The 19,683-nt window shown below is 55.9% G+C and overlaps 1 protein-coding gene across 6 annotated transcripts; it reads left to right on the forward strand.

The window, feature by feature from the left end:
* Nucleotides 1-1,011: 1,011 nt before the first annotated feature.
* ARFGAP1 (ADP ribosylation factor GTPase activating protein 1) lies at nt 1,012-18,032 on the forward strand. 6 transcript variants are annotated; one of them, XM_063095073.1, is made up of 14 exons: nt 1,012-1,124; nt 4,087-4,150; nt 4,666-4,775; nt 5,100-5,271; nt 5,795-5,895; nt 6,759-6,845; nt 7,643-7,739; nt 9,465-9,521; nt 10,821-10,853; nt 12,304-12,333; nt 13,290-13,346; nt 14,028-14,087; nt 15,344-15,420; nt 16,630-18,032. In XM_063095073.1, the coding sequence occupies exons 2-14, from the start codon at nt 4,091-4,093 to the stop codon at nt 16,955-16,957; spliced, it is 1,269 nt and encodes a 422-aa protein (XP_062951143.1). In that variant the 5' UTR covers nt 1,012-1,124; nt 4,087-4,090; the 3' UTR covers nt 16,958-18,032. The 6 variants fall into 6 exon arrangements, with proteins under 6 accessions (XP_062951143.1, XP_062951154.1, XP_062951161.1 ...); XM_063095080.1 differs by lacking the exon at nt 1,012-1,124 and adding an exon at nt 1,146-1,291; XM_063095084.1 differs by lacking the exon at nt 12,304-12,333.
* The last annotated feature ends 1,651 nt before the right edge of the window (nt 18,033-19,683 follow it).

The raw sequence follows: 19,683 nt of genomic DNA on the forward strand, positions 1-19,683 counted from the left end.
GCAGGCAAGTGCTTATGTGGGGCAAGCTGGAAGTGTTGGGAACTTAAGAGCATGCAAGGTAACTTTCAGCCAATCATGGGAGGAAATCGAATAAACTGCAATGAGACCACACTTTGGATCCACTAGACCGGCTGCAATAAAAAGACTGACGATACCAAGTGTTTACAAAGATGTGGAGCAACTGGAACTCTCATATTGCTGGTGGAAGTACAAAACAGTACAATTACTTTAGAAAACTGTTTAGTGCTTTCTTACAAAGTTCAGCACACTCCTACCCCATCACCCAGAAATTTCACTTGTAGGTAATTACCCAAGAGAAATACAAAACCACCCGCAAAAAGACTCGTACATGAACTTCAAGGCAGCTTTGATCATTATAGCCAAAACTTAGAAACAGCCCCAGTGTCGGGCATATGAATGAACAGACAAAGGAGGCGTATTCATTCAATGAACTACTGCTGTGCACACACCACCACTGACGAATCTCGAAAACATCATGTAAAGTGGAAGAAGCCGTCACAAAAGAGTGTATTTCTCATGATTCTATAAATACGGAGTTCTAGAACAGACAAAACTGAGATACGGGGATAGGAATCAGAACGGGGGCTGCCTCTGACTGGAATGTTCTGTAATCGATTGTGGTCGAGTTACATGCGGGTGCGTTTGCCAAAACTCATTCAACTGCACCTTTTACTGCACGTAGGTTACAGCTCGATTAAAACGCTTAGTCCTGACTATTTTGAAAGCTACACAGGTCGATGAGAAGTATGCAAAAGCACTCAGTGCAAACAAAACCGAAAGTCACCTGCAGTTCACACACGCAGTCACTTCTCACGCGCGGTCCCGCTGTTCACGCCGCCGGCGGCCACCTTCCGGGACACGAAAGACGGCGCAAGAGGCGCGTCGCCATAGCGACCAGGGGGCGACGCTTCCGGACTCCGGGCACGAGGCGGAAGTCTCGCCCCGGCCGGCCTCCCGTGAGGCACCGCGCAGCGCAACGTAGCCGGAAGCTGGTGGCGGCCGGTGGGCGATCCCCGCGCATCCTCTGTTTGGCTGGCCTGTGCGCCTGACAGACCCCAGCCCGGCCCCGACCCCGACCCAGCCCTGCCCGGGCCTCCCGCCAGGTAAGCGCGCTGCTCGGTGGCCGGAGCCCCGGGCCTTCTCGGGCGACCCCGCCGCAGCCGTCCCCGCCGGGCCCGACCTGCCTCTTTCGGACCCAGACCCGGGCTGGACGCGCAGCCGGCCAGGCCCCTCCGAGGTCGCGCTGGGCTCCCGGCTCCTGAGAAGTGAGGTCAGTCCCGCAGCTGCCAGTCAGTCTCGCCGCAGCCTCGGCTGCTTTGGCCGCTTTCCTCACTCACCCTGTGTCCTGGATGCTGTCTTGAGGGAGGGAGGAAAAGAAGCCGGGAGGGGCTTTTCAACCTTTTCAGTGTCCTTGGGTTAGAAGAAGAACTGGGCTGCTGTCTGCCCTAAGCAGTCACAAACCTCTAATTCTGGGAAGAGATTCTGCTTATTTATTGCCGTCTCTGTTATCGAGAGCAGCGAAATGGGACTCGTGCTGGTCCAGGGGGTGACGTGGCTCTGAGGTCGTTTAGGCCTCCCTTTCCAGGACCCTATCTCTCTGCGAAGTTCAGAAACAATCTGTTGTGAAGAATGAGAAAGGGCTTTTGTTCTTAAACGTGGATAATGTGGGGGCTGCGGACAGTTTTTAAGAAAGACAGTATTTGTACCCGTTACCTGCATCACAGCCCTAGGGACTAGGCAATGGCTTTAAATATCCCTTTTGATCTCAGATGTTGAGAATGTTCCTACTTAGGGACTGAACGTTTTGTAGTCTGACAGGGGACTTCATGAACTGAGAAACAGTGTCCTCATTTGGTTCCACGTTTACTGAAGTTATGTTCATTTGCAGAAAGAGGTACATTTTTATCATCTTGGGTTTCAGGTGTTAAGAATACTTGGATTATTTTTCAAGATAAACCATATTTATGCTTTTAAAAGTTAGGAGGTTTTGTTTTCATGTTATTAATAGCGAATGTGTGTTTCCCCTGCTTCTGCCCTTTAGTTCTCTAAAACAAATATCCTTTAGCTCTCGACATCCAAAACGGGTCTTGTAGGGGAGTTCCTTTAAATCCCGACCAGCACACTTACTTTCCACACATTTGTCTCTTCAGTACATCTGTGAATACCCTCTTCCTTAGTTTACACGGCTGGAAATTCAGAGCAGTCCTAGCAGTTCTGACTCTCATTTACCCTTTTCCCCTTGACCAAGACATGAGTCCCCGAAGGCAGGCACAGTGCTGTGGAAAGAGAGCAGGACTGAATGTGGAGACCTGTAGCTGGGCAGCCTGCTCTTAATGGGCCCTGGTTGTCCACAGGCACGCATGTGCTGGCCCTCGTGTGGCTGCTGTGAAAAGACTGGGGCCAAAGGGCCTTGTAAAGTCAGACCTGCCAGGGCGTCTCTCCAAGCGTGTGCTTACCCCTGCTTCCACCTTCAATGCTGCACATAGGCGATGCCCAACGTGGTGAAAGTGCCCCCAAGTAAGCTGTGGCAGGGCCGAGTCCTGCGGGCAGAGTAAGTGCTCACGTGTTCGCCTTGCGATCTGTGGTTTCAGAACACCCTTACCCAGCAGAGAATCACGGAGCTGAAGGGAGCCTAGGGTGAACTTGTGGTCTTGTTCTGATCAGTTATAGAAAGCAGATAGATGTTTATTTCCTAACTTCAAATAGCTTAAAAGTGAGTACTCGTGAATACTGAGTCTAGACTTCTATATTCAGAAGGCATGGTTGGGTAGAGAGTCAGGGTTCCCCTCAGTGAATACCTTATTTCTGCATACTTAAGACTTAAAATGAAACACAGGACAGAGGTTTTTCTGATTTTTTTAAGCTGCACTTCATCATAAAGTTCCACCTACACCATTAATAAAGCTAGTCTGAAAGTCATCTCAAATACAGCAGTGAAGCAGTAGAGAGACGGCGCTGTGAAAATGTCCGCACTCACACATGTAGCGTTCCATTACTCACAGAGTGCTGGCATGTTTTCCATATCATGTGTATTGCCGTGTGAATGAGAGGGAACAGCTCACAAGTCCATTCAAAATGAGACATTGATGAGCTTTGGAGAGACAGCACACTCAGTTGTGGGCTGGCCAGGGTAGAGGTGGCCTGAGGCCGAGGTCCGCTGTCTCCAGACTGGACACTCTTTCTCCCACGGTCTGATCACACAGTGGTGTGTGCAGGACCAGTGGGTTAGTTTACATGTGGGACTGTGGTTGGTAGCGCACTGTTCCTTCAGCTTTGAGTCTTTTGTTGTGATTTTCCTGCTTATCAATTAAATGGGCAACCAGTCAAAGTTGAACTTTGCTAAAGCTAGTAGATCTGTAGAGAAATAAATAGCTTTTCTCTTCAGCCTGAGCCTCATTGTTCTGGTACCCAGCAGTGAGTCGAGGTGGCAGGTCTGGTACTCCATAGGCCACTGGCCTTGTGCTGCCTTGGCCATGCTGTCTGTTACCTACATCACTCAGGATGGACTCTCAGAGGAACTGACTACAGACCTTCCAGCAGGTGGCCTTTTCACACATGAGTTAGGGCATGGCTTCTGCCCCATGTCATAGGTGGAGCTTTCCCACACACGTGGGGAGGTAGAGGAGTGGGTTGGGTGGCGAGTGCCCAGGCTCCCTGTTGTTGAAAGTGACAGCCCAGGTCTGGAGTGCCACCCTTTTAGGTGGGAAATCAGATTTAGCAGCTAATCTGTGCATGTTTTATAAAGACCACCCCTTGCTATGAATTTCACCATTAAAAGACAGGACTTTTTATGAGTTATGCAGTCTTGGTGGTACGTAATGCTTAAGCACAGTGACACCAGTGATTTTGTGGTGTTCCTGATTATTGCATTGGCTGTGGCTGGGGGCACGTGGGGATATGGAGAACAGCTTCCTTTAGTAAGCGGTTCCCCTATTGCTCTCTGCAGAGCAGCCCAGTGGAATTTCCTGTGAGGTTATCTGTTGTGTAGTGTTTTTGAACTGACAGTTTACTTCTTTTCTTGTAACCCATTCGTAAGTTTAAAGAGTTTATTTTTCTCCTTTGCAGCATCATGGCCAGCCCAAGAACCAGGAAGGTCCTTAAAGAAGTGAGGGTGCAGGATGGGAACAACGTAAGCCCCCACTCTTTGTCAAGCTTTGGTTGGGTCGAGCCACATTCTTCCAGGCTGCCCCACCCTGGTGTGCGCTCCCTGGCATGGCTGGTCACTGGCATGGCTGTGAAAGTGCATGGCTCATGCCGACTAGCGTCCCGGGTGAATGGCCACTGTTAGAGTGCCAGGCCATGTCTGGTATCCATCAGTGCTGGCCACTGGGGGTGAGGGCTCCTACCACATTTCTCAGGGCATATCGCTCTCAGGATGGGTCTGTGTATTTTATCACTCGGGAGGCTCTTTTCTTTGCACCAGTTTCTGGGCAAGATTCCCTGTCACCTCCAGCTCTGCCCTGAACCCCCCCTCCAGCCACCCTGAGCAGCCTTGTTGGGCTTGTTGGCACTAGTGCCCTCATCCAGGGCCTTGCACGTGCTGCCTGTTCCCTCCTCTGCCCCTCCTGGGGCACCTGTCAGTTCTTTGGGGTCCCTGGGCCCTGTCCTGAGCTGCCGAGTGAATCACATGTGGCCCCTTTGCAGGTGTGTTTTGAGTGTGGTGCATTTAATCCTCAGTGGGTCAGTGTGACCTATGGCATCTGGATCTGCCTGGAGTGCTCGGGAAAACACCGCGGGCTTGGGGTGCACCTCAGGTCAGTGTTCTGCTGCTCAGGCTCCATGGAGAGCCTGTGTCTAGCCTTACGTCCCTTGTGTGTTAAGATGGGTGCCTGCCATCAGCAGTGCTGGAGGACAGGGAAGCTCAGGGCTGCTTCCCTGCCTGTGGGCTGGTACCCACTCCAGTGACACATGGCCCATGGCTGTCAGCTGCTGGCTGCTCAGACTTTGTGTAGCTTCTTCTGGCTGCTGTCTTGCCACAGGAAGCACATGTGTTTAATTCACAGCCCAGTGTTGGGTGGGTGTGGGGGTTCCTGAATATCCCTAGTACTTGGTAATCAGGTGAAGCCTGTGGTTTCCAGCTTTGTGCGCTCTGTGACTATGGACAAGTGGAAGGACATTGAGCTGGAGAAGATGAAAGCAGGTGGGAATGCTAAATTCCAAGCGTTCCTGGAGTCTCAGGAGGATTACGACCCCTGCTGGTCCTTGCAGGAGAAATACAACAGCAGATCTGCAGCCCTCTTCAGGGATAAGGTAAAGGCAGGCCTGGCTCTCTCCTGTCCGTGGTGGCAGGACAGCTGCACTGTTGGTGGCGGCTGGATGGTGGTCTTTCATGGTTCTGTGGTTAGGATGCTCCGATCCATGCCAACAGGCCAAGGACAGACAGGGATGTGTAGCCCTCGCCCAATCCTGAGTAGAGTTTTCTGCTCCAAGGGGAAGCAAGTGGCCTATAGTTAGCAGGGGTAGAAGGTGACCCTTGCCCTCCCGTGGGGGAGAGAAGGAATTGTGGCAGGTACCTTCTGTAGTACACAGCAGGGGCAGCACTTCTGAGAAAACCGCAAGGCCAATTGGGTGCAGCTGCAGCCGTGCCGACCCAGAGCTCGGTGGCACAGCTCACCTCTGGCCAATGACCCTGAGCCTGTGGCCGCAGACATTGGGAGGGGCTGTGTGGGTGGCGCGTGGGCAGGTTGTAGTCGTTTGAGTGCGCAAGAGTTGCCAGTGTGCACAGGTGTCTCAGAACAGTCTGGTGCTCTAACTAGCCCCTGTCCCCTGTCAGGTGGCCGCCCTGGCTGAAGGCAGAGAGTGGTCTCTGGAATCATCACCAGCCCAGAACTGGACCCCCCCTCAACCCAGGACGCTGCCGTCCACTGCCCACCGGTAGCTACTCCTCTGGCCTGCTGTTGGGCCTCTGTCCTGTTCTCAGCCATAGCTCAGGGCCCACAGATCCTCCCTCTGCACACCGTTGTGGCAACAGCTGCAGTTGTGAGCTGTTCCCAAAAGTTGGTGGGAAAAACAGCTTTAAAAATTGTCAAAACAGCACAAGCTTTTAGTGGAAATTCAACCAATAAAGACATGTCCAAAATACACAGTAGTGTCTCCCCACTCCTCAGCGGTGAGCCCTGGGCATCTCCTTCCAGATGTGTGCATGGTATGTGGCCACCACATGCACAGAGGCACAGTGGGGTGTAGCGTGCCAATGTCTCCATGGCTGCACATTGCGCGTGGCTCCTGAGGCTACGCTTCCTGTAGTGCAGGCCCCAATGGCCAAGCCAATCCCCATGTTTCTGCTCTCGTGTTCTGCAGCAAGGAATGTCCTGTGTGGGGGATGGCATGGAATGACAGGGCCCCGGAGGCTCCCAGTTCACACAGGTGCCCCACTCCCCCATCACTGAGCCCCAGGGTCCTGCCTCCTGCCCTGGGTGGGGCTGTGTCAAGGTGCTTCTGTTGGAAGGTCCTGCACCACTGACAGTTCCATTCATCTCCTGGCTCTTGTCCCCCCTGACCCCTTCTCCCAGCTGCCTCCCTGCAACATGGCAGGCGCAGGGTCCCTTTAATGTCTGAGCCCAAGCAGCCTGCTGGACAGACCTGGGGGCTGGCCTGGCCACAGCTCCTTTCCAGGCACCCCTGACGCAGCCCACGTGGTTCCAGCAGCCTTGCTGGGACTACCCCTGCTGCGGGGCCTCTGCCTTACACTTGCTCTTCTAGCATTGGCCTCACTGACCCTTTACTTTTGGTTTCAGAGCCTCTGGCCAGCTGCAGAATGTGACCACATCCTCAGACAAGGCTTTTGAAGACTGGCTGAATGATGACCTCGGCTCCTATCAAGGGTGAGGCCTTGCAGGCTGGGGCACCTCAGGCGGGCGCAGTGGGTTCACCCACTCGAGGGCTAGCCCATCGGGGTAGGACTGTTTCCCTCGGGGCAGGCCGGGCCATCCTTCCTGTGTGTACTGGGTGCACAGTCGGAGCTTGCATGATGCGGGGTCTGATTGCGGGAAACCCAGCCAGCCCCACTTTGAATTGGGGGCCTTAAGTGTAGAGAAAACCTAATGCAGGCAGTTCCCCAGATCTAAGTGTTCCACATCCATAGATTCAGCCAACCATAGGTCAAAGATATTTAGTACATGTTTAAAAAACAGTACAGCATAGTAACTGTGTATGTAGCATTTATGCTGTATTAGGTATTGTAAGTAACGCAGAGGTGACAGTGTGTACGGGAGGGTATGCATAGGCTGTATGCAAACGCTATGCTATTTTCTGTCAGGGATGTGAGCATCTGTGGATTTTGGCATCTGCGGGGGGTCCTGGAATCATCCTCTGTGGATACCAAGGGATGACTGTACTTAGAAGAAAAAATAAATTTCCTTCCTGGAATCTGCCTGACCTGTAAATGAATTTTTATCCCTCGAGTTCTAAGCCATTTTAATGTTCTTCTAGCAACTGGGTTTTAGGTCTTGCTGGGGACCCTGTGGCAATGAGGGTCTTTTTGAATGAGCAGAGCAAGTGTGACTTCGTGTGTCCTCAGAGCCCCTGCCCCCCCGCCCCCTGCCCCACCCATGGTCTTGGAGCCTCCAGGAGCAGCGGGATTCATGCCAGTGGCTGTTGCTTGTTTGTGCTTTGCTTTCAGGACCCAGGGGAATCGCTACATGGGGTTTGGGAACACAGCGCCACCTCAGAAGAGAGAGGACGACTTCCTCAACAATGCCATGTCTTCCCTGTACTCGGTGAGGATGCGTGGGCCCTGTGAGGCCTGTGCCACCCGTGTGCGGCCGGCTCAAGGGGCATCCCAAGCCATGGCCAGGCAGATCCAGTCGGGCTGTGCCGGGCAGCCCAGAACAACTGCTCTGGCTTCATTCTGATTTGAGGTTCCTCCCCCTACCTTTAGTGAAATGTTCTTTATTCAGGTCCCACATGCGTTCAGTCACTTACTTGCTCTGGCTACAAAATATGTATTCAAATTTAACAAGGCACCTTCTTCCCAAGAACTGAAGGTTTTGTATGGAGCCCACAGAGCTGTCCCCACTGAGTGTGGCGGTGCTGGGCCGTGCTGGCAGGACCCATATGCTCTCAGGGCAGCTCCAGGTCATTTTACCAGTCACGGAAGTACATCTCGTCAAACTTTCATTTTCCAAGGAAACTTTTACTGTTTTATTTTTTTGACCGGTAAGGGAATCGCAACCCTTGGCATGGTGTGGTCTGCACCACGCTCAGCCAGTGAGTGCACCAGCCATCCCTATATAGGATCCGAACCCACGGCCTCAGCACTACCAGTGCCACACTCTCCCGAGTGAGCCATGGGGCCGGCCCTACTGTTTTTAAAAAATGGCTTTTATTCATTGAGCATTGTCATCTGCAAATTGCAAACGACCTGAGGGGTCTGGCCAGGGAGAGTGGGTTGAGTAGCAGTGAGTGCGGTCATTCCTGACTGCATGTGCGTGAAAAGGTGAGGAGGGGCTTTTCATAGTGACGTGACAAGGTCTGTACAGCACGTCCAGTGGAAACCAGCAAGGTGCAGGGGAGGGGCTGTGTCATGCAAGAAGGGGTGGAAATAGGACTCTTTCTACACTGCATGTGCCACTGGGGGGCAGGATTGGTTGGCCTGCGGGGGAGATTGCTGCGTGCCGAATTCTTCACAATATGTGTGGTTCCAAAAATGGATAAATCACTTATTCAAGAATTATTTAAAACTGCTGTTTTCACCTCCAGGAGCTCTCATGAGTGTAGAGCTCGGGTCACGTTCCCTGCAGTCACTGGGAAGAAAAGCAGATTTTTAGCCTAAGGCCTAAAGGCCTCCCTCCCCACTCCTGGCCGTGCCCTGTGTCTTCTCTGCCTTCTGCTGATCATTCTCTGGTGGAGACAGTTGAACTTTCTTGCTGCTTGAAGTGTAGGGCCCCCTGCGTTTCTTTTAGAAGGGAGGGGGTAACTTGTGGTTTAAGAGACACACTCGTATTAATGAATAATGAATAGCTTCAAATTACTGTGGAAGGCTTAGGAGAAAACCACCTTGAACCTAGGGGAGGGAGAGTGGGTTGTGGTGGCGGCCTGTGCCCCGCCCGCCCTCTGTATGCCCCCATGTGGGGACGCAGGAGTGAGGAGACAGTGGCACAAGCTCAGTGGCTCTGGAGGCCCTGCCTGCCCTGCAGAGTAGGCTCCGGTCTGCCGCGTTCTTCCTCTCGTAGTGGTGGGAGGGTGGTGGACGGTCATGGGCCTGTGGTGTGCTGAGCGCTGCGGCTGGCCAGGCTGGTAGGGATGACGGGTGCCATGGTGTTGAGCAGCACACATCGTGAGGATGCTGCATTTCCTTATTAAAAGCAGGAACTGCAGGGTGTTAAGGTAGCCTCTGCTGAGACTGGAGTGCTCAGGTTTTCTGCGGTCAGAGCATGGCATGGATTGGGTCCAGGTGTGGTTACACGTGACACTAACGGGTTGTTCTCTATGCTTCCTCTCAGGGCTGGAGCAGTTTCACCTCCGGAGCCAGCAGGTTTGCTTCAGCAGCTAAGGAGGGTGTAAGTAACTGGCCCCAACGCACCACCAGGTCTTGCAGGACGTACACTGGCCTCCACTGGCCTGGGGTTCTGGGAGCCGAGGCGGGAATGTGGGGGGAGGGGTCCTGGGGGCTCTGACCATGGGTGACAGGGGTTAGGTTTCCTTCCCATGAGTGGGGTTTCACTGCCCCCAGCCAGACAGGCCCAAGGCTTTGGTGGCCCTGCACTTGCTGTGGTTGTGGGTGTTTCTGTTCACATCAGACAAGCTGCCTGCAGATGCTGACTTGCCCTGAGGAGAGTGGGAGGCAGACGGGACCCCACTTTGTCCCAGGCCCCTCCCTGGCCCCGTGAAGTGGGTCAGGGGCACCTAGCACCCTGAGTTTCTTCTTCTGGGTCTTCAGAGTAGCACCTCGACAGTCGGGTTTTCTCCCTCACTCTTGCCTGCCCCACCACCTGAAACGAGGGGAAGATCTGGGGCTTGAGTCAGCATAGACGATGGAATGTAAGAAAATGTGAGGGCCCCGTCAGTGCCCCAGACAGTGTGGGGCAGTAAGAAGCAGGCCTGAAACCCGGTGATGGGTGGGCCCGGAGAGGAGCCTGGGGTTGGGCCGCGTGGCCGTGGTGTAAGAGAAATGTTGTCTGAGGAGAGGAGGGAGAGCCCTGAGCAGGGACAGAGGCCGCCTGGCTGCTACCCAGAGCAGACAGGCCAGGGAAGTCCAGGTTCCATGGCCAGGCCCTGTCTTTCTTTCCCCAAATATAAAAGTGACTGGGGTGCTGGCCACTGAGCTGCTTCCTGCTTCAGGGTAAGGGGCACTCTTGGGGAAAGGCAGGGCCTGGGCCCATGGGAAAGCCCACAAGGACAGCATTGGGGTGGTGTGGTCTCCCCTAGTCTGTGTCGTCTGCATTGGTGGGCTCCAGGGCCTAGTTCCACAGTCTGGAAGACAGAGTTGGCCCTGCTCGCCACCCCACCCCAGCCCTGGGACGGCCGATGCTGGTGTGGCTCCCCACCCCTGCTGCCATAGCACACCGGCTGGCCCTCTCCAGAGGGGAGCTGATGTCTCCTATCACAAGTCCCCCTGCAGCTCATCTGAGCACCTTGGCCTCTCCAGAGGGGAGCCAATGTCTGTGCTTGCACAAGTGCCCCCACAGCTCGTCTGAGCTCTTTGGAGCTGTCAGGTTAGCTGGCAGCCTTGGGTGGCCATCAGGAGACATTTCTGGAACTGAGGATCCATCCAATCCCTGTGGGGATGAAGCCTGGCCTTCAGAGTTAAGGGGTTAAGGCAGTGGGCTGAAAAGCCCTATCTTTGTGTTTCCTTTTAGGCTACAAAATTTGGATCCCAAGCAAGTCAAAAGGTAACAAAAGAGAAGCGTTTGCACTCCGGTACCTTTTAAACTCCTGAGTCTGTGATGTCACATGCAGTGTCCAGAAGCTGCTGGGTTCTCCCCTTCCCAGGACATGTGCTCAGGGTCCAGGGTCCCAGCAGAGAAAAGAGGGGACCTTGCTACCTGCAGTTCCTCATGGGTCAGCTGGTCCCTCATATGGCTGCGTGGTGTAGCAGGGCAGTAAGAGGCTGCACCTGCTTAGGGCCTGCAGGACCAAGCATACCTCCCCTTCCACTGGCAGCGGGCACAGTGCATGGCTGCGGTGCAGCTGGCCTCCTAGTTTGGGATGGAGCAGGACTGCCCGGCTCGGCCATTCAGAATTGCCGGCATCTCTGTGCTATTGTGACAGTATGAGGTGGGCCTGAGCTCCGTGGACCTGAGTGGCTCTGCCCCTGGTGGTGTGTGCTTCTGTTGCAGGCAGGGGCAGACTCCCACCTTGGCATTTCTTTTCTTCTTCAAAAGATGGTTAGTAGTCCCAGCAGTTCCCATGTGGTGGTCAGGGCTCTGGTCTGGGCAGTCCTCCACAGGGCTTGGGGGCCAGAACCATACTCGGGGCAGTGGCCCACATGTGGCTCTCCAGGAAAGCTCGGGCTGCACAGGTAGATCAGTCCACTTTTGTTGCTTGTAACGGAATGCCTGAAACTGGGAAGACCACAGTCCAGGGGGCACATCTGGTGAGGGCTTTGCACTTGGTGGTGGCTCTACAGTGATTCAGACTGTCACATGGTGAATCGGCTTAGCAAGAGAGAGCTAACCTCACTCACTCTCCTTACAAAGCCATCAGAGCCGCACCCATGACCACCACTAAACCATTGGTGGTGGATTTACCCATTCTCAAAGGCACAGTCCTCAACAATCCAATCACCTCTTAAAGGCCCCACCTGTCAAATACCGTCATAGGATTTCCCACCCTCTTAACACTGTTACAGTGGGGATCAAGTCTGAACTTTTAGGGGACATACTCAACCCATGGCAACAGGCCTGGAGCTGTGGGAGACTTTCAGGACAGGTGCTTGTACCCTGAATGAGGGGAGTTCGGTGCTCACCAGGTGCCTGTCACCCCTGTGGGGGGGGCGGGGTTTTCTCATCTCCTGGGGTGTCTTCCTGCCATGCACGCCACTGGTGGCCAACTCTAGGGACATCTCCTTGGCTCTGTCTCAAAGCCTGTTTCAGGCCCGAGTTGCGCTTACTCCTGTGATTCAGGAACGTGGTGAGTTTGGAGCACAAGAATACTCAGACTCGAGGGCAGGAGCAGGCTAGGTCCAAGGTCGCATTCGGTGATAACCCAGCCCGGGCGATGCCAGTGGGAACAGCTCCTTTGGGTGGCATGGTTTGAGATGCTCCCTGGTGGTGCTAATTGTGGTCCCACTGCTTTGCTCTCTCTCTCTCTCCTAAACTGTCTCCTGCTGTCTGGGTAAAGTTTTGGGGTCACAAGCAGCAGCCAGAGCCGGTAAAGCCCATGTCTGCTCGAGCATGCACCCCTTCTCTGCTGAGAGTGTGCGTCCTCCCCGCGTGTCTGCTCGTATGCTTGCGGTCCCTTGTGTCACCACATGTGTGCTTCTGCTTGACCCCTCCCTGGCTGTTGGGTGCTGCAGGCACTTGGTCTACACCCCTCCTTTCAGATCCAGAATGTAGGGTGCTGCCTGTGTAGGGCGCTGGGTGGGCCTAGAGGAGCCCTGGAAATGGAGCAGCCAGCCAGACTTGCATCTCATGGTTTAGTTACCTCACACTGGGTAATCAAAGAGAGGGTAGTCCCTATGGGGAGGAGCCTGCCTGTACTGTGGAGCTGTTCCCACCTTACATCTCTGGCCAGTGTTTTTCTCGGCCATAAGGGAAGAGAAGACCCCTCATGCCACATCCCCAGGTGCTTCGTGGCCCAGCCCTTACACTGTGGTCAGGGTCAGGAGACGCCAAGCCCCTTCCCCATGCACAGCTCCTTTCTGCGGCCTCTGGCCCCATGCCCTTCCTTGCCGGCGGTTGAGGTGGGCCTCAGCCCGCATGGCTCTGTGGGCCCTGGGCGTGAGTTGGTGCTGGCCGGTAGGTAGGGAGTCATCAGCTCAGCTGTGCTTATGGACAGAGCCATGAGGCATCTTCCCATGAGCCAACCACTGCTGGTGGCTGTGGCTGAGCATGGGGGAGGACCCCCAGGGGAGCACCTACATCCCCTGGGCCCTCCCTGCAAGAGCGTGTGGTGAGGGGCAGCAGTCTCTTGGCCTTTGGGTGGCGGCCGTGTGTGCATTGGGTATCGTTTGTTGCCCTTCTCCCATGACTCTGTGACCTGTCCCTTGTTTGTGCTCATGTCAGCTGCCTCCCTGTTGGCAAAGCTTGTGCTGCCCTGCTCTGCCCGCGTGCGCCACATCCTGCGGCTTGTGGCTGCTGGTGTTCACACTGCTTCCCTCCCAATAGGCTTCGGAGTTGGGCCACAGCCTGAACGAGAACGTCCTCAAGCCTGCCCAGGAGAGGGTAAGGGGCTGCACCCACGGGTGAAGTGCTTGTCACCCCCCAGCCTTCATTTCTAGGGAAGCAGGTGTGTTCCTGTTTTCAGCCCCGCCTGGCCGCCCACTCTGCTCTTCAGGCACTGATGTCCTCCTCCTGTGGCTGGGGCCTCTGAGATCCCTCCAGCCTGTCCCCTCCCCTGCCTAGGGCCCCTTCTCACTCCCTTCTCTCTGCCTCACTCCCACACAGCCCTAGCCATGGTGCATAGAGGAGGCTCAGGCTGGGGACAGTGCCAGCTTGTCCTCAGAGGAGATTGTGGTGACAGAGACCTTTAGGGGAGACCAGCCTGAGCCTCACCAGTTCCTCCCCCACTCACAGCAGGGAGGCAGCATGGCTGGGGGACTGACTCAGTGGACAGGTCTCTGTTGGCTTTTCCTCGACTTGCAGTGTCCTGGTCATTAGCAGGCGGTAGGTGCCATGTTGGCAGTGACTGCTGGAGCAGTTCCCAGACCTTAAAGTGACAGTCCTGTGATTCTGAAGGCATTTTGGGGGTCACTGTAGAGCTTTTTGGGACACAAACACTATAGATGTCTACATGCACTTGCGGCTTCAGACACTGTCACAGCTGTGTTCCCGTTCTCCTGTGCAGCTCTCACTGGACTTTTCCACTCCCACCCCCCTCTGACGACGCTGTTTCAATGCCCACAGGTGAAGGAGGGAAAGCTTTTTGATGATGTGTCCAGTGGGGTTTCTCAGTTGGCATTCAAGGTAGGGCAGGCCCCGCCTGGTGCGCGGGCACAGCTGAAGCCAGTCTCCATATTCCACAGCGTCAGGCATCTAGAGCAAGGGTGGGGCGCCTGATGTCCCATGCAGGCTTGGGCCAGCCTTGGCAGCAGCCACTGGCCCCAGGATGTGATGAGGGCTGCCCAGTTGCCTGAGGGCTGGAGGAATATGGAAACAGCTTGACCTGGTGGGGGCCTGTCAGCTACTGACCTGTCGCTTTTCCTCTCTTGACTTGCCGCCGCTGGCCTTTCCCATGGTAAGTGCTGACCCTGGCTCAAGCAGTTTTTGCTCCTGTTACTGCTAACATATCCCATGGGGGCGGGGCAGAGGTGGTGTCCTGTCCACCAGGATGAGGGGCTCTGGATGGGAGGAAGCCCACTGGGCTCTCCATTGGCCTCTGTGGAGAGAAGGCGTGCCTGCAGGGAGCTTTCGCTTGCATGCCCTTCGTCCTCCGGCATGTTTGGGGGTGAGCTCTCAGAGGCCATGGCCTGTGTTCTCCACACAAGGTGTTCCTGCCTACAATGGGGCAACTGTTAGGATGAGCTGGGAGGAAGGTGGGGGACTCCACTTACGGAAAACCAAGCAGTGGGTGTCCGCGTATTCACCTGAGCGCTGCTGCAGTGTTGCTGTGCTTGTCTGTGTGAACATGTGCTCAAGCATGGACACGTGCATCTATCTGTGTGTGCATGTACATTTTTATGTGCTCAGTGAGTCTCTGCTTGAGGGTGTGTGTGAGCCTGCCTCTGTGCTCACGTGTGTGTGTACATGCTCGAGTGTGTGTACATGAGCCTGCATGTGTGAGAGACTTGTCATGTGTGTGCATCTACTCGAGTGTGCGCATGTGAGTGTGTATGCTCATGAGAGGTCTGTGCGTGTCTGGGTGTGCATATACAACTGTGTGTGCTCAGTAAGTCTCTACTTGAGTGTGCATGTGAGCCTGTGTGAGACTGGTCATATGTGTACTCAAGTGTGTGCATGTGAGCATGTCTGCTCACGAGTGTGTGTCTGTACGTGTCTGTGTGCATGTACTCGAGTGTGTACATATGAGCATGTCTCTGTGTGCTTACATGTGTGCATGTCTGTGTGTGCATGTGTGCCTGTCTGCATGAGGCACCCCTCCTACATGTGACCCAGGTCTTCTTAGCAGGACAGTATACATTGGCATTGGTGGCAGAGGCCTGCCGAGAACCACCTGTGCAGTTGGGAGCTGGCCCTGGCTAGCCCATCCCATCTCCTTCCAGGTCCAGGGAGTCAGCAGTAAGGGATGGCGGGACGTCACCACCTTTTTTTCTGGGAAGGCGGAGGACCCCTCAGATAGGTATGCCATTCCACTCCCCCACACACACCCCTCACAGGACCCTGCATCCTAGAGTCCTGCCTTGGCCACTCTTCCCATGGGCTGTCCGAGTGGCATGCCATGTCCCTGCTGTGGATGGTGGGAGGGCTGGAGATCGTGGTGCAGAAAGCTCTGGAGAGCCTTAGAGGTACACAGGTCCATCTTCCTGTCCCCCCATCCCCTTGCTCCTTGGATCCCTGTAGGAACTGCCACTGCCCAGGCTCCGGTGGAAGGGAAGGTCTCATCCACACACCCTCATGTGGACAGGGAGGGGCCAGCCCTGCTGTGTGATGTTACTGTCCCCCAGACTCTGGGTGGGTGGAGGGCAGGGGACAAGGGGCAAGAGGGCTGGCAGCCCTCAGAGCCTCATCCTGGCCCAGTGTGTGCAGCCTCTGTGCACAGCATGGTGGGCCTTCTCCTCTGACCTGCACAGTATAGCCGTGGAGAGCTGGTACGTGCTGTCACTCACCTCACCAGGGTTGAGGCAGATTTCCTGCTCACTGCAGGACGCCATGTTCTCTTGCTTCCTTGGATGTGCTGTTTGGTTTTTCTATGGCATAATTGCAGTCGAGGTTGGGGGGCAGGTCTCGGCCCAGGGCTTCAGTTGGACTCTGCTGAAGGCACAGCCTCTGTCCCATGTGAGGCCAGTGCCAGCCTCTCCCCGCTGAGCCAATCCTCGCAGCAGTCTGAAGCTGGTAGAAAAGGCCTGAGTTTTTCTAATTTCTTTTCTCCTTAATCACCATGGAAAACCCAACTTTTTATGCATTTTAAAAAATATTCTCATTTGGGGGATTGAAGAAGTGTGGGCTCTGGTGGCAGGAGGCTGTCTGAGTCCCTCCGGCAGGTTCTGGGCCGTCGGCTCCGTGCTTTCCTCTGCTCTGGAGTACAGAAGGAGTCACGCCTGGTGAGGGCACTGCGGACCCTGAGAGGGCGGCCTGGGAGATGCTGGGCAGGGCATGGCAGTCACCGTCCAGGTGCAGCAGTGGCGTTGGGGCTCCACCAGCCCTCACAGAGCTGCCACATGTTGGCAACTGCTCCAGGGGGACGTAGAGCTCTGAGCAGTGGACTGGTTCAGTGGGCCCCTGAGAGCTGTGATGCCATGCACAGGCCAGGCTGCTCAGGGAGCATCGCGGTGGAGTTTCTGATTTTGTAACAACTATTCAGAGTCCCTCCTCTCTCTCTCTCTAAAAGACCCCCTGAGAGCCATAGTTACCAAAACAGCGGCGAGGACAACTTCCAGAACAGCACCATGGGCCAGAGCTTCTGGGAGACCTTTGGGAGTACAGAGCCCCCCAGGGCCGTCAAGTCCCCGAGCAGCGACAGCTGGACATGCGCAGACACCTCGACCGAGAAGAGGAGCTCAGACAGCTGGGAAGTGTGGGGCTCAGGCTCGGCGTCTAACAAGAACAGCAATAACAGCGAAGGCTGGGAGGGTGGGGAGGGCAGGGCCAGGGTGACCGGGAGGGTAGCGCCCTCGTCTATGCCTGCAGATGAAGGCTGGGACAACCAGAACTGGTAGGGCCACCGCACCGAGCCCAGTGGGTGGCTGCTGTTTGTGCTTCGCCTTCGTTCCTCCACTCCACCACAAGCAGCAGCTGCAGCCTAAAGACGGTGCCTCAGGCAGGACCTGACTGCTGGGCATGGGGCGGCTCAGCCTGCAGGGCACCAGTGAGAGGTGCGTGCCATCCATCCCGCATCCTCCCTTGGGACCCTCCAAACAGCCTTCTCAGTTCTGGCAGGGTCCGGTTGGCAACAGGCAGGGATCCTGCTGCTGCCAGGAGGCGGGCTGTGCGTGCAGGCCCTGGAACCGCAGTCCCAGGCAGAGCTGTCAGCAGCCATCCATTTTCCTTGAAATGCTCTTTTAAATTTATAGGTTTGCTCTAGATCTTTTCTTTTTGAAGAAAATGCCTTGACTTTTAAGGATGGAAACACTGAAAGCGATACCGGAGTTTGCACTGCCATCAACCCCCTCCTCCCGTGCCCATGGTTCCCTGCAGCCTGTGCTCTGGAATCCCTGCTGCCACCCCAGGGGCCTTCCTGCATCGGCCCTATGCAGCCCCTGATTCACCTGCCGAGCCCTCTGCAGCTGGCTGCCTCAGTGTATGAGCAGCTCTTGGGGGTGCCCTGGACTGCTCAGAAGCCAGGGGACAGGAGTGAAGTGTGGTTGGGGGCAGCCAATATCTGCCCTTCCTGCTATGTCCCGATGTGTAGGGGCCCGCTGGGGGAAGGGCCAGGCACAAGGGCAGGGGGCTCCCTGGACCCCTTCCCGGGTTCAGAAGCAGCCAGCAGCCTCCCCCTGAGTCTCCATGCATGGTGAGCCATGACATCTGCAGATCTGGCAGGCACATGTGCCTGTGGCCTTGTTCCTCCCATACTGGCCTCTGTCCTCAAACCCCGTCACTCACCAGGACTCTGAGCCTGTTGGACAGTGTGAAGTGACTGCTGTGGGTAGCAGCCTGCAGACTGACGACCACCACAACAGCCTGCCTTCCCCCAGGACTCCACAGCTGTGTGGCTGCGTGTGCTTGGGCCTCAGTCTCCCCACTCTTCTCCTGTCTGACCCCCAGTTTAAGCAGCAGTGCATGCACCTGAAAGCTGCCTCGTGTCGTTTGTGTGTGCTGCGCTCATGCCCTACCACTGTCCGGTGCGGCCTGGGCCCCTCAGTTCCCTTGTGCAGCTCACCTCGGGGACTCACAGCTGTCTGTGGAACAGGAAGGGCCTTAGATTTGGGGGAGTCCTCCTGGGCACTTCATCCTCAGGCGGGCCCCCACAGTGGCCTCGTCTTGGTGTCCTGAGCAGGGAAGGGAAGTGGGTGCCCATCCTGGGGGACTTGGGTCACTAAATACACCATCAGAGGCCAGGCCCAGGGTGACAGTAAACAAGCTTAGGAGAACAGTGTGGGAAAAGGGTCTTCACTGGGCATGGATATGAGGCTTTGCCTGAGCCAAGACTAGGAGACAGCTCAGGGCAGCGGGGTGTGCCATTGCACAAGGGGCTCATAGCTAGCGGGTTGCTTGGGCCGTTAGGGCACCTGCACAGGACTGGAACCTGTCCTGGATGGCAGGGTGCACAGTACCCATTTCCACAGCAGCACCTGACTTGTCACTGCCTGCCCTGGGGCCTTTCTGTTGGGCATGGGGGCACTGGCCCTGCCTGCACCACAGGGTCCCCTTGGCTCTGCAGCAGTAACCAGAGGGACTGTTTGGAGACCTACTCTGCCAGGGAGGTCTCAGCACTCTCTAGGCCACTGTGGGATGCTGGGATGTGGTGGCCCAAGACCCCTCACAGCACAGGGTGGGAACCCTTCCCATCCTACAGCTATTGACAGGTGGGGCTCAGACGGGGTGCTGGGGTCCCCTGGGTTGCCTTCAGGGGCTTGTCTGTGGGGCACTGGCCAAACCGCATCCCGATAAAGCAGTGGGAGCATGTGAACACCAGCAAATCTCAAAGGGTCACTGCTGGCGTAGTGTGTGAAGGACACAGGACCGGGCCGCACCCCATCTGAGCTGGACCCTCCAGGGAGTGAGTGTGGGTGGCTGCGTGACCCTGCAGGAGGCTGAGTGGCTTGGTATGCTCTGGGCCGTCAGAGAGCCTGGGGGTGGGTGGGGAAGCCATGGAGAGGTGTCCAGTGCCCTCTGCCTGGGACCCGGGGAGGCAGGTGGTGGCTCCTGTAATGTAGATGACACTGGGGGCCTGGGTAGGGGGCTCCTCTCCCCTCTTCCATAGATGTTCCAAATGCCTGCTCCCAGGGCAGACGGCAGGAAGTGCTCTGGGCATCACAGTCTCTGTCCTCCCTCCTAGCCCATGTCCTGTGGCCAGGAGAGCTCCTGTGGAGGTTCCAGAATCAGAGCTTTCTCTGACTGGGTGGCCTCCCAAGGTCATCCTGTCCTAGGGCAGTGCTAAAGCTGGTGGGCTGCTGCTGGAGCTGCCGAGCAGGTGAAGACGTGGTGGTGGGAGTGGTCTCTGCTTCTGGCCAGCTCAGTGGGAGGATGGTGCGTGGGCAGTGAAGCCACCCCGCCTCCTGGCTGCCTGTGTGCAAGCCCACCCCCCTCAGCAGGGGCAGAGCAAGAGAGGGGTCTGGCTCATCAGGGCAGCATCTCTTACTGGTGGCTTGGGTGGCTTTGGCTCGGCTGGGTTGAGGGGGCAAAGCCGCGGGACAGCCATCACCTGAGGGACCTCAGGATGTGCTTGCGGGGGTTGGTGGACCCGCCTCCTGCTGTCACTCCTACCATCTCTCAGGTGGGG

Source organism: Cynocephalus volans, chromosome 1 (genome assembly GCF_027409185.1).
Source record: "Cynocephalus volans isolate mCynVol1 chromosome 1, mCynVol1.pri, whole genome shotgun sequence".
NCBI lineage: Eukaryota > Metazoa > Chordata > Mammalia > Dermoptera > Cynocephalidae > Cynocephalus > Cynocephalus volans.

Coding starts and splice junctions, on each gene's coding strand:
- ARFGAP1 (XM_063095073.1), top strand. CDS start 4,091: ATGGCCAGCCCAAGAACCAGGAAGGTCCTTAAAGAAGTGAGGGTGCAG. Junction 4,776..5,099: donor GGGCTTGGGGTGCACCTCAG/GTCAGTGTTCTG, acceptor TGTGGTTTCCAG/CTTTGTGCGCTCTGTGACTA. Junction 7,740..9,464: donor CCATGTCTTCCCTGTACTCG/GTGAGGATGCGT, acceptor GCTTCCTCTCAG/GGCTGGAGCAGTTTCACCTC.